The sequence below is a fragment of the Mauremys mutica genome, chromosome 14, assembly GCF_020497125.1.
Source record: "Mauremys mutica isolate MM-2020 ecotype Southern chromosome 14, ASM2049712v1, whole genome shotgun sequence".
Classification (NCBI taxonomy): Eukaryota; Metazoa; Chordata; order Testudines; family Geoemydidae; genus Mauremys; species Mauremys mutica.
Genome location: NC_059085.1, coordinates 18,174,469 through 18,188,200, shown reverse-complemented (window position 1 = coordinate 18,188,200; position 13,732 = coordinate 18,174,469). Strand labels below are relative to the sequence as shown.

Sequence of the window (13,732 nt, the reverse complement as noted above, 5' to 3'; positions counted from 1 at the left end):
CAACACAGTCCTTTGTAAAGTTGCTGCCCTTGACATATAGGGGGCTTGTTTTCTAAGCTAGCTGTTCAAGAAGACTCAAGTCATGAAAAGCTGAAGATCATTCTTCAGAAAGACAACGTACTGCAAGAGCTAGTGATGGCACAAACTAATTTTTATTCTACTTTTGGATTTTCACTGTTCCTCATGAAGTCTGTATTAGTAAAGCTCACTTGCTTGACAAAGGTTTCAGTGATATCGGAATTCATGCCTCTTTGGAGCAAAGGGAATTTCAGATGGAATATTCTTGGTCCCCAGAGGTCAGGGGGGACATTTTGCACTATTCTGTGGTTCCCCACAGAAGTTGTCTGTACAGTGCTGAAATGCTGACAGATCTGTTTACCATTTTGGGCAAGTGACAGTTCAGTACATTTGTCAGCTGTCCAGGAGGATCGCTGAACTATACTAGTGATAAAATGGCAATCCAAAAAGAGGTGATAAGGGGAGAGATCACAGACCCTTATTTGGATTGTCTCCCATCTCATAACCGTTGTCTTTAGATGAGTTGTCTGGGACATGTTTATATGATCAGCGTAAACATGACTGAGCAGCAATAGAGTGTTACAGACAACTTAAAACTCATATTTCTCTCTGAAAACGCACACTGCTGCATGTGTCTTAAGGCATTCAGCTTATGTGCCCGGGATCCTCAGCCACCAAAAGGAAACAGAGTTTTCCTTTCATTCACTACTGTACAGCCAGCCTAAAGGCTCCTCATGACCCAGGCTACTGCTGTCTCTCTAACTCTATTAAAATATAGGATAAACTCATTGTTAAACCCATACGATACAAGATATTTCAGCTAAAAACACCAACTCTGGCATCAAAATAGGCACCCAAATTGGAAATGTTTGAGAGCATCTATATGGAATAAATACACTGTATTTCAATAAAAATGTAAACTGTTAAATAATGCAGCAAATTTTGTTCAGTTCTGATATGATAACTCACTTAAGCACCAGGCTGTGGTGCTTTTTTTTTTATTTTATTTTTGGTTTGTTTTTTTAAAAGCACCATGAAAATTGTGGCTGCTATACAGACTTCCTTATTCTCTATGACAAAAAGTTCCATAAATATTTTCAGTTCAAGGCATGTAATCTATTCAATAACTGGAAAAAGTTTATTTAGATAAAAAAAAACATTATACTATAGCCTACGTCCAAAATTACTTTCTGTCAGCAGAACCATAAAAGGGAGCAAGACAGAAGCAGAATGTGTAACAGCTGGTCTCTTTCAACTTTTAATAAATTTTTTTACAACTCTTTTATGGTGATTTTTAGGTGCATATAAATATAACAGGCCTGAACTAAAATGAGGCATACTGCAGTCCCTCATACAATTCTACCAATCAGAGATGGATCTCCTCCTTGAGAACCACCAGCAGTCCTAACACACAGAGGGGCAGGTTATGTACTTTGATTACCCAACTACCATCACAACTGTATGGAAAATTTATGAATTACTGGCCCAATCCTTAAAAGCATTTAAGCACATGCTTCACTTTAAATATGTAACTAATCATATTGAAGTAAATGAGATTCAGTATGGACCAGATAAGGCACTGGTCTAAATTCTTGGTTCTATTCCTGGCTATGTTGGTGACCTTGGACAAATCACTTCACCTTTCTGTTCCTCTGTTTCGCCTGTTGCTCTTTAGCTATTTATTTTGTAAGCCCTTTGGAGCATACTATGTGCTTGTACAGTGACTAGCAAAATAGAATCCTAATCTAGAAATATCTAGAAGCTACTATAATACAAACAACAATACTTGGACTATTCTAGTACTTGAAGTTAAACTTGTGCTTAAATATACTGCAGGAGGGGCCTATCTGATTTCCAAAACCAATAGTCTTCAAAATCAAAGGGAGAAGGGATAGCTCAGTGATTTGAGCATTGGCCTGCTAAACCCAGGGTTGTGAGCTCAATCCTTGAGGGGGCCATTTAGGGATCTGAGGCAAAAATCTGTCTGGGGATTGGTCCTGCTCTGAGCAGGGGGTTGGACTTGACCAGGGTTTCTCAAACAGGGGTCACCGCTTGTGTAGGGAATGCCCCTGGCAGGCCAGGCTGGTGTGTTTATCTGCCCCGTCCCCAGGTCTGGGACAATGGGAGCTGCAAGTAAGCACACCAGCCTGGCCCTCCAGGGGCTTTCCCTCCACAAGCAGCGACACCTGTTTGAGGAAACTCTGGACTAGATGACTTCCTGAGGTCCCTTCCAACCCTGATCTTCTATGATTCAAGGTGCTACCCCTTGGAAATAATTACCACCACACTGAGTAACCAACAGGGTGACATTAAGCTTGAGAGTAGCAACTTTTAGAGGCTGTTCAGGTGGAAGAAATCAAGTTAGCCTTCTTGTGTACTGCATACCTGCAGATTGTGACATTTATACCAGAGCTCTGTTTAGGGGTAGGCAGAGTCACATGGCCTTCAGAGGAGTGACAGAGAGATTGTCCCTTAGGCAGAGGGTGAGAGCAGTATGTTAGAGAGAGAATTCTGCTCCAATGATTATCTTTATAGTGTATTTACCCAACATCAGTGCTTGTGTTGAAATTTTTAGACATCATAACTCAACAATTAATTTGCAGTGGCTGACTCATGAATCGTCAACTACACTTTTTAATCATACTGGCAATATTTTCATAGAAACTGTGTTGTTTATGCAGTGATATGTTCCAACATGAAACCATTTTACTTGTAATCACACCATTTTTTTCCACAGCAACTCAGTTGTCGCAGGTAATGTCACTGGCACATTACAAGAAGACTATGAATACAGATTGTAACAATGAGGCAGAGTGGTCAAGTGGACAGGGAACTCTGGGAGTCTTCAAGACCTGAGATGAAATCCTGGCCACATTGAAGTCAATAGGAGATGTACCATTGACTTCAATGGTGCCAGGATTTCACCCCTGAGTTCTATGCTTTAAATAGAGCCCAGTGACTAAAATAGTTTATTTTGGCTAAGCATATCTGGGGGGGGAAAAATCCTTCATAACTAAACTTAATAAGAAAACCTGAAATGATGCATCTATTTTAAGGCCAGAAGCAGGGCTGCCCAGAGGGGGGGGCAAGTGGGGTAATTTGCCCCAGGCCCCGGGCCCCGTAGGGGCCCCCACGAGAGTTTTTCGGGGGCCCTGAGCAGGGTCCTTCACTCGTTCAGGGGGCCCCAGAAAACTCTCACGGGGCCCCCGGAGCTTCTTCCGCTCCGGATCTTCGGCAGCAATTCGGCGGCGGGGGTCCTTCTGCCCCGGGACCCGCCGCCGAAGTGCCAGGCCTTCGGTGGCAATTCGGCAGCGGGAAGACCCTAGGCCCCCTGAATCCTCTGGGCGGCCCCGGCCAGAAGGGCTCATTGTGATTGTCTAGTCTAACCTTCTTTTGTGAACTCTGGTTTTAAGGGGTGGGGAGTATATTTTCCATGCAGGAGAGTAACTACTAGATGAGCTATTTAGTATAGGTTGAAGCTGAATCTAACTTACTACAGAACAGGAGCCTCCCTTCTAGGAACTCAATCACAGACTGCACTTCTGTTCTTGAAACACCTGCACAGTATGCTATTGCTTTCCAGACTGATCCTAACGGGAAATGATACCCATCAATCCCAATAACATCTCTAGGAACTGTGAGTGCACACATCCGCTCAAGATCAGGCCCTTAATATGCAAAGATTTATCTGTAACAACTCACACAATGCAGATCTATTACAAGTTCCCCTCTGGTCATAAAAACGTCTTCTGCTATAGGTTGAAGCTTGGCCTACTAGTCTTTACGAAAAGTGTGTTAACAAGTACAGAAAAATGGAACTTGCATTAGGTTTTCCAAAAATCTTACAGGTCGAGAAGTTGGTTACTTCTAATGTTTGCTGCATATGTGCACTATTTCCTTTCCTGGCCACAATAAAAATGTAATCAGTATGGTGATTTTAGATGTGAACTTTATATGCATGTGCACCAACTGAGTTTACACAACAAACTTCTGGTTTTGGAGCTATTCAAGATTTTGGATGTAACAATCACTGAATCAAGAAGAATTTACACAATATCTGTAGTGGCTCCTGAAATAAGTACATGAGGTGTATAATACAATAAAAATGTTAATGAATAAATAATTTTATGTCAAGTAAATGACTCAAGTTTTCAAAATTAGTTGGCGTACCAAACAACAGTGCATATTTACTAGGCATTTTAGCATTTCTGAAGCCTTTAACAGCATTCAAAGCTTGACACTTATGTTACCTTCATTCATGTTTTCTTTTAATATTAACTATTAACAAAGCAGCATGCCAATAGCCTCTGTGTTGGATTCGCTGAGAGCATGCGCAATGTGTGAGTCGTGTACATTTCCCGGGAAGTCTGTTCTACATCTCCCAGCGAAAGTATATCTGTTTTGAATAGCAAGGCAGCCCCCCAAACAAGCACTCACATGCTTCAACATTGCAGCAACTGAAGTTAGAATTATTTGAAGAGGAACAGAAAAATATACTTGTGATAGCCACTTGTATGTCATTTTTTCATGAGAAAGTTTCACCATACTCAGATATTGTTTCATCCATTTATTTTGATCTCAAATTATTTCTCCCTTAAAGTGATCTCTGTGTTTCCTCAAACTTTAACGGGGCATTCGCAAAGGATTCTAGAATCAGAGTTAACATAAGTTAACACTTTGTGCAGCACCCTTTCTTTCCCCAACATTTCATATAGTACATCACAAAAGGCCCCAGAGGTTGGGCAAACACAGCACCAAGCAAAACACAGTGTGAAAGGGATCTTTATGTGCATGTGAGAGGGCCCAGTGCTAATAACTCAATGTGCTATTGACACATCGCAGTGCAAACAGCTAAGTCTTTTTCAAAATAGCATGAGTCACAGTGTCATTCTTAAACTTCGCATTTTCCAGATTTTGGTAATTTGTGAAACAAACCGTCTTGATATTATTTAAGCACGTATTTTGTGAATAAATTGAGCCATTGGGTTCCAGAGTGGTGGCCGTGTTAGACTGTATCAGCAAAAACAATGAGGAGTCCTTGTGGCACCTTAGAGACTAACAAATTTATTTGGGCATAAGCTTTCCTGGGCTAGAACCCACTGGGGAACATCTACTCCTTCTGACTAGCAACATCTGTTCTGAAATCCACACAAGCCACAAGAAAGGTGTGAAAAACAAATAAAGTAAGCAGTACTGCAACTTCTTTGACAGTATCCAAATCAAAATGTTTATTCCCTTTTAAAGTTAGCAGCTGAGGTACATAAACCTCTAGATAATCCTCCACTTTGTAATAATCCTTTATTTAGAGACTGATCAAACTGATCTGAAATAATGTGAAAGAACAGAATGAACGAGTTATTAAAATAATGTCTTTCTTTCCCCCACAACAGAGATGCACTGTCTTGAAGCACCATTTCCATCAGAACTCTGCTATAACATAACACTGGGAGCAGAAGTGGGTCCAGCCCCTGAAAAACTTCAGAAGTGCTGGCCCTGGATAGAAATCCCACTCTGCTACTACAAAGAAGGTGTCCATTGTTCCCGACATGCGGGGAAAAAGCAGCGCATCTTAAAGTTATATTTAAAAAAAAACTAAACAAGATCCTTTGCCCAGATGAAAACACTTGGTTCCTTAGTAATTCTCTTGTGGCCAATGAAACGCTACAAGCGGTAACATGATGTAGCTGTTCAAAGTGTAACACATTTGTGTTTACAGATGTAAATGCAACATTACAAAGCTGTGCCTTTCAGACTGGGGGGGAGATGGACATATTCTCACAGAGCAAAAATCACAGCGGCTCTCTCCATCAATGCATGGCAGGGGGAAAAGTGAGCATTTAAACTTTTTAAGGACATTGTGTCCCATTTTGCAGTTTCGAAAAGTAAGTTTTAACCTGCTGGATCAGTACTTAAAATTCCCACCTCCGGATACCTCCCCCCCCCCCGGCATACACCAAACTCTAATACATACAGAGATAAGCAATATAACAGCAACCTGAAGAATAATGAATAAGAACAGAAATGTTCACCTTGTTGTAGCTGTAGTAACCCAAACACTGGGCAAAGTCCAGATTGGAAGGGTCTCCGGGAAGAGAGCTCCCAGCTGCAGCTGGGTAAAATCTTACATCCATGCTGGGGGTGGTTTTGGTCCAAGAAGTGCACTTCGAGCAAAGCGCTGGGAGGTTATAACAGATCCACCTTCCGTTCCCTTCCCTGGCTCTCTGCTTCAGGGAAAGGACCAAGTTGCTGGAGCTAGCGAGGGAGCCGAATCTTCCTTCGAGGCAAGGGGGGCAGCCCGGGGAAGGCACCGGGGGAGGAGAGAGAAGAAAGGCGGTGGGACAGTGCAGGTAAGCACGGGAGAGGGAGGAGGTGGAGCAGCCCAGGTGGGTGTCTCTCTCTGCCGGGGCGGCGAGGAGAGGCGAGGCAGGAGGGGCTGCTAGGGTTTGAGGAAGCTCGGTGCCGAGCCCCAGGGCTCGCCTCCGCCTTCGGGAGCCGCTGTACACAAAGAAGCCACGCGCCCGGCGCTGATCAGGCAGCGGCTCTGCCCACGGCGCCCTGCCGGCCCCAGGAAGGGGCTGCGGGGCTCTGGCCAGAGGGGGGACAAAGGGCTGCCCCGCTGCCCGCGGGGAGCAAGCCGGGTCCCGCAGACGAGCCAAGCCCCGCGCCCGGCTGCAAGGCAAGCGGCAGAGAAAGCGCTGCCCACCCCCGCTGCCCGGGAGCGGGTGCGACCAGGCTGGGTCGGGTGGGGGAGGGCGCTGGCGAGGGGGGGGAGGCTCCCACCCCCCTCGGCTACCCGGAGCGGAGTTCAAAGTGCCGGAGAAGCAGAGGAGCCGCCGCCGCCGCCGCTGCTGCTCCTGGCACCGCTCCCCAGGAGGAATGAAGAAGTGAAGCGGGTGGAACAAGGGACTGGGGCCCCTCCCCGCGCCCGCGCTCCCACCCCTCCCACGGCGAGCAGCTGGCGCGCCCTGCGCCCCGGCTGCCTGCCAGCGCTCCGCCACACGGCGCCCGTGCGCACGCACTGCGCGCACACTCGGGGAGCATGGACACCTGCACGCCCACAGCTACCTACAGAGCAGAGACCCAGCCCAAAAGCGCCAGAGGACACCGCACATCCATCCCTGGAGTGCGCTGGCAGTGCCACACAATGTTTGCCCAGATAGACGCACACACCCTGCACACACAATATAGTGCGGGCACATACCCCATCCCATACCAAGTGTGGAGTGAACAGAGACAGCCCCGTGCTTGCACACAGTCACATATATAGTATACAGCACATACCCCGTGTGCACTCACAGTCACAAATACAATGCACAGGGCTTAAAGCTACAGTTGGAGTGTTATATAAATGCTTAAAATATTAACAATGCGCACACAAACACAGTGCCCAGTGTGTGTATGGTGAACATATAAATGCACACATGAAGCAAAGTGCATACAGACGGCACACACACAGCTACACATGCAAGTGTACATAGCCTACTCAAGGTAAACATAATGCAAAGTTCATGCAAAGTGTACAATGCATGCATACACACATAGTGAACAGTTTGTACATATATACACACATGCCTACCCCTCCCCATTGCTCTGATCTATTTTTCCCTTTCCCCACATCTATTCCTCAGTTTCCCTTAATCCACATGCCCATGTCTCCCCCACCTCTTTGAGTCCTTCCTGCTCCTTTGTTTCCCATCTTGTTTTTCCCCTTTCATAGTTGCCTCTTACTAATCCACCACTCTAGGACTCTCAGAGCAGACTGCTGTTTCCCTAGCAAGAGCTACTCCTTTCCTTCCTCCTCAACACTTTCCATATCTTGTATCTAGAGACACAAGACCATTATTCACTTGAAAAAATTCTAATAATTTTCCATACTTTTAGTTTGTTTTCATTTGACAAACTTTCTTTCCTTCTTATTTATTTTTGGTCTTGTTTTGTATTCAAAAGGTATTCCAATAACTGGATGTAACCGGACCTTTCAATTCCTGTCCTATTTTCTTGAAAGATTGTAGGTGAGTAACTTCCACCACTGCATTTTTTTAAATTGCAGCTTGTTTTGTAATGTACTTTATTGATTCATAGCTAGCTGAACCTGGAAGTAGAAGAAAGAAAAAGATTCTTCTAGCATAATATCAGACTAAGGCTTTAAAACATAATAGCCTCCCCACAAAAACTCTCTCTTTCTCTCTCAAATTCTTAGGAAGCCAATGTGAAAGGGAGAATAGTAATCTAAATATGTTTACTCAACCATAGTCACCACACTATTGGAACTGCTGTCACATAGAGATCTATGGAAGCTTTTGTATCCCGAAAATGTTAGTCACAGAACTTTTAAACAAGACCCTGTATGGTAGCATTCATATTTCTGTACAATTGTTGTAGGAGGGGACATGTCTTGTACATCTGTTCATTTTACCCTTCATAAAACCAGATGACAGAAAAAGAAAGGGTTCTTGTGACCCCAGACTGTGAAGGAGCCAGGGACAGAGAAAAGATGGATCTGTGGATCCAGAAGAAGGCTGCAGCCCCTCCTCTCAACTTCCAGCAGTTAGGAAGCTGAGGCAGCATATCTTTGAGTGTAGGTCCACCCTAACACCCAACTGCAAATCCTTCAAAACCCACCACCAGTAGAAACTGGCCAGATGTGTGTCCAAAGGTGCTCATCCTCTTGAGAAGAGAGGATATTCCTGTACACGTTGCAGTTCTTGAAATGGTATTGTGTTCATAAGGTTTTTAATATCATTTAAAAAAAAATAAGCAAAGGATTTCAGCACAAAATATATGTTATACAAAGAAGTGCCTAGATTATTTTTTAAACATGTTCATTTTGAAAGGCTCCACAGAAGGAGGCAGCTGCAGACTTTAGCGTCCACCAGGCTAGTGTCTAAATCTCCTAACTTACAAGAAAATTTAGGGTACGTTTATACTTACCGCGCGGGTCGACGCGGCGAGTTCGACTTCTCGGAGTTCGAACTATCGCGTCTGATCTAGACGCGATAGTTCGAACTCCGGAAGCGCCGCGGTCGACTCCGGTACTCCACCGCGGCAGGAGGAGTTGGCGGAGTCGACCTTGGAGCCGCGGAGTTCGCTTCCGCGGCGTCTGGACGGGTAAGTCATTCGAACTAGGGTAGTTCGAATTCAGCTACGTTATTCACGTAGCTGAATTCGCGTACCCTAGTTCGACCCCGGGGCTGTGTGTAGACCAGGGCTTAGATAAGTACAATTTTCTTGTACTTTCATGGGTCTGAGGAAATGAGGGAGAGACATCTACGTAGCTGAGGTCTGAACTGCACAAGTATAAGAGCTACCCATACAACCAGAACCCTGGCCCTTGCACAGTCCAAACTGACAATCCTCCTCATTATATCATTTCATAACCAAATGTGGGCAGGTCTTATATATGTATGTGTATGTACATAGGTGTGTGCACGTGTGTGTAAGAAGCTGATCCATTTTGCATTGTATAGGCAGATTGGGCTGTAAACTGTAAATGACATGACCAGCACCAATCATGATGTGTCCTAAATTAATTTTTGCAAACACCTGAAAGAAAACATGGGATTTTAAAAGGGGGACATTGTCCCGATCGTGCTCTTACCAGTTTAATATTTGTTACATCCTGTGGCTCGATTCACTCCTGCTAGCACAGGGAAATCCAAATGACAGCACCTATGATTGCTTCTCATAGAGTCCACGTAAGAGGAAAACCTTTAAGCACCATCTGGGATGCCGCAGGAATCAGCACGTCACCCCAACAAACTTTCCATAGGCTCTCCTCAGCCAGAGCCATCAACATGTTGACTGCAAACATCCCAGGAGAGGGGAGGTAATGGTTGCCTTGAGCCACTGCAACCTCCCAGTTGAAAGACTCCAGTGCTGAGATCCCTGCACCTTATTCTACGCTGATCCCAGAGAGGCATGGCATAAGGCAAAAAAAATATACTATAAAAAAATACTGTAATCAACTTCAGGTTCAGTCAGTGTCTGCCTACTTCAAACCTCCAACAAATCAAAATTAACAGTGTAACATAAGAATGGCCGTACTGGGTCAGACCAAAGGTCCATCCAGCCCAGTATCCTGTCTACCGACAGTGACCAATGCCAGGTGTCCCAGAAGGCAGGGGCGGCTCCAGGCCCCAGCACGCCAAGCGCGTGCTTGGGGTGGCAAGCCACGGGGGGCGCTCTGCCGGCACCGTGAGGGCAGCAGGCAGGCGGCCTTCAGCGGCTTGCCTGCGGAGGGTCCGCTGGTCCCATGGCTTCGGAGGACCTCCCGCAGGACCAGCGAACCCTCTGCAGGCAGGCTGCCTGCCTGCCGTGCTTGGGGTGGCAAAATCCCTAGAGCCGCCCCTTCCAGAAGAAGTGAACCTAACAGGAAATGATTAAGTGATCTCTCTCCTGTCATCCATCTCCACTCTCTGACAAACAGAGGCTAGGGACACCATGACTTACCCATCCTAGCAAATAGCCATTAATGGACTTAATCTCCATTAATTTATCTAGTTCTCTTTTAAACCCTGTTATAGTCCTAGCCTTCACAACCTCCTCAGGCAAGGAGTTCCACAGGTTGACTGTGGACTGCGTGAATAAGAACTTCCTTTTATTTGTTTTAAACCTGCTGCCCATTAATTTCATTTGGTGACCCCTAGTCTTATGGGAACAAGTAAATAACTTTTCCTTATTCACTTTCTCCACACCGCTCATGATTTTATATACCTCTATCATATCCCCCCTTAGTCTCCTCTTTTCCAAGCTGAAAAGGCCTAGCCTCTGTAATCTCTCTTCATATGGGACCCGTTCCAAAAACCTAATCATTTTAGTTGCCCTTCTCTGAACCTTTTCTAATGCCAGTATATCTTTTTTGAGATGCGGACACCATATCTGTAAGTAGTATTCAAGATGTGAGTGTACATGGATTTATATAAGGGCAATAAGATATTCTCTGTCTTATTCTCTATCCCTTTTTTAATTATTCCTAACATCCGGTTTGCTTTTTGACTGCCACTGCACACTGCGTGGACGTCTTCAGACAACTATCCACGATGACTCCAAGATCTCTTTCCTGATTAGTTGTAGCTAAATTAGCCCCCATCATATTGGGGGTTATTTTTTCCAATGTGCATTACTTTACATTCATCCACATTAAGTTTCATTTGCCATTTTGTTGCCCAATCACTTAGTTTTGTGAGATCTTTTTGAAGTTCTTCACAGTCTGCTTTGGTCTTAACTATCTTGAGCAGTTTAGTATCATCTGCAAACTTTGTCACCTCACTGTTTACCCTTTTCTCCTGATCATTTATGAATAAATTGAATAGGATTGGTCCTAGGACTGACCCTTGGGGAACACCACTAGTTACCCTTCTCCATTCTGAAAATTTACCATTTATTCCTACCCTTTTTTCCCTGTCTTTTAACCAGTTCTCAGTCCATGAAAGGATCTTCCCTCTTATCCCATGACAGCTTAACTTATGTAAGAGCCTTTGGTGAGGGACCTTGTCAAAGGCTTTCTGGAAATCTAAGTACACTATGTCCACTGGATCCCCCTTGTCCACATTTGTTGACCCCTTCAAAGAACTCTAATAGATTAGTAAGACATGATTTCCCTTTACAGAAACCATGTTGACTTTTGCCCAACAAGTTATGTTCTTCTATGTGTCTGACAATTTTATTCTTTACTATTGTTTCAACTACTTTGCCCGGTACTGACATTAAACTTACCACTCTGTAATTGCCGGGAACACCTCTAGAGCCCTTTTTAAATATTGGTGTTACATTAGCTATTTCCAGTCATTGGGTACAGAAGCTGATTTAAAGGACAGGTTACAAACCATAGTTAATAGTTCCGCAATTTCACATTTGAGTTCTTTCAGAACTCTTGGGTGAATGCCATCTGGTCCCGATGACTTTTTACTGTTAAGTTTATCAATTAATTCCAAAACCTCCTCTAGTGACACTTCAATCTGTGACAATTCCTCAGATTTGTCAACTACAAAGGATGGCTCAGGTTTGGGAATCTCCCTAACATCCTCAGCCATGAAGACTGAAGCAAAGAATTCATTTAGTTTCTCTGCAATGACTTTATTGTCTTTAAGTGCTCCTTTTGTATCTTGATCGTCCAGGGGCCCCCCTGGTTGTTTAGCAGGCTTCCTGCATCTGATGTACTTTAAAAACATTTTGTTATTACCTTTTGAGTTTTTGGCTAGCTCTTCTTCAAACTCCTTTTTGGCATTTCTTATTACATTTTTACACTTAATTTGGCAGTGTTTATGCTCCTTTCTATTTACCTCACTAGGATATGACTTCCACTTTTTAAAAGATGCCTTTTTATCTCTCACTGCTTCTTTTACATGCTTGTTAAGCCACAGTGGCTCTTTTTTAGTTCTTTTACTGTTTTCTCTAATTTGGGGTATATATTTAAGTTGGGCCTCTATTATGATGTCTTTGAAAAGTGCCCATGCAGCTTGCAGGGATTTCATTGTAGTAAGTATCAGAGGGGTAGCCGTGTTAGTCTGGATCTGTAAAAGCAGCAAAGAGTCCTGTGGCACCTTATGGACTAACAGACGTTTTGGAGCATGAGCTTTCATGGATGAATATCCACTTCATCGGATGCATGTATTCACCCACGAAAGCTCATGCTCCAAAACATCTGTTAGTCCATAAGGTGCCACAGGACTCTTTGCCACTGTAGTCACTGTACCTTTTAATTTCTGTTTAACTAACCTCCTCATTTTTGCATCGTTCCCCTTTCTGAAATTAAATGCAACAGTGTTGGGCTGTGTTCTTCCCACCACAGGAATGTTACATGTTGTTATATTATGGTCACTATTTCCAAGCGGTCCTGTTAGAGTTACCTCTTGGACCAGATCCTGCGCTCCACTCAGGACTAAATCGAGAATTGCCTCTCCCCTTGTGGGTTCCTGTACCAGCTGCTCCAAGAAGCAGTCATTTAAAGTATTGAGAAATTTTGTCTCTGCATTTCATCTTGAGATGACATGTAGGCAGTCAATATGGGGATAATTGAAATCCCCCACTATTATCGAGCTCTTTATTTTGATAGCCTCTCTAATCTCCCTTAGCATTTCATCGTCACTATCACTGTCCTGGTCAGGTGGTCGATAATAGATCCCTACTGTTATATTCTTATTAGAGCATGGAATTACTAGCCATAGAGATTCTATGGAACGTGGATTCATTTAAGATTTTTATGTCATTTGATTCTACATATTCTTTCACATATAGTGCCACTCCCCTCCCCTCCCCCCGCCCCTGCACGACTTGTTCTGTCCTTCCGATATATTTTGTACCCCGGAATGATTGTGTCCCATTGATTGTCCCCACTCCACCAGGTTTCTGTGATGTCTATTATATCAATATCCTCCTTTAACAGGAGGCACTCTAGTTCACCCATCTTATTATTTAGACTTCTAGCATTTGTGTACAAGCACTTTAAAAACTTGTCACTGTTTATTTGTCTGCCCTTTTCTGATGTGCCAGATTCTTTTTTACGTGTATGTTTCTTGTCTGATTGGGCCCATACTTTATCGTCTTCCATCCTCTCCTCTTAGAAAATCTCTGTCAATAGGCTCTCCTCTACGAGAAGTCTCTGCCCAATCCACGTGCTCGTCTGCAGCAGTCGGTTTTCCCCCATCTCTTAGTTTAAAAACTGCTCTGCAACCTTTTTAATGTTAAGTGCCAGCAGTCTGGTTCCACTTTGGTT

General features: G+C 44.1%; 1 protein-coding gene across 4 annotated transcripts in view; it reads right to left on the bottom strand.

Annotated features, from left to right (window-relative positions):
* TOX3 (TOX high mobility group box family member 3) overlaps nt 1-6,621 on the bottom strand; it is an 88,186-nt gene extending 81,565 nt beyond the window's left edge. For all 4 annotated transcript variants that reach the window (XM_044986758.1, XM_044986761.1, XM_044986759.1 and 1 more), the window contains exon 1: nt 6,048-6,621. In XM_044986758.1, coding sequence (XP_044842693.1) covers nt 6,048-6,149 — 102 coding nt within the window. In that variant the 5' untranslated portion in view covers nt 6,150-6,621. The remainder of the gene's footprint in view (nt 1-6,047) is intronic.
* Between the last annotated feature and the right edge of the window lie 7,111 nt (nt 6,622-13,732).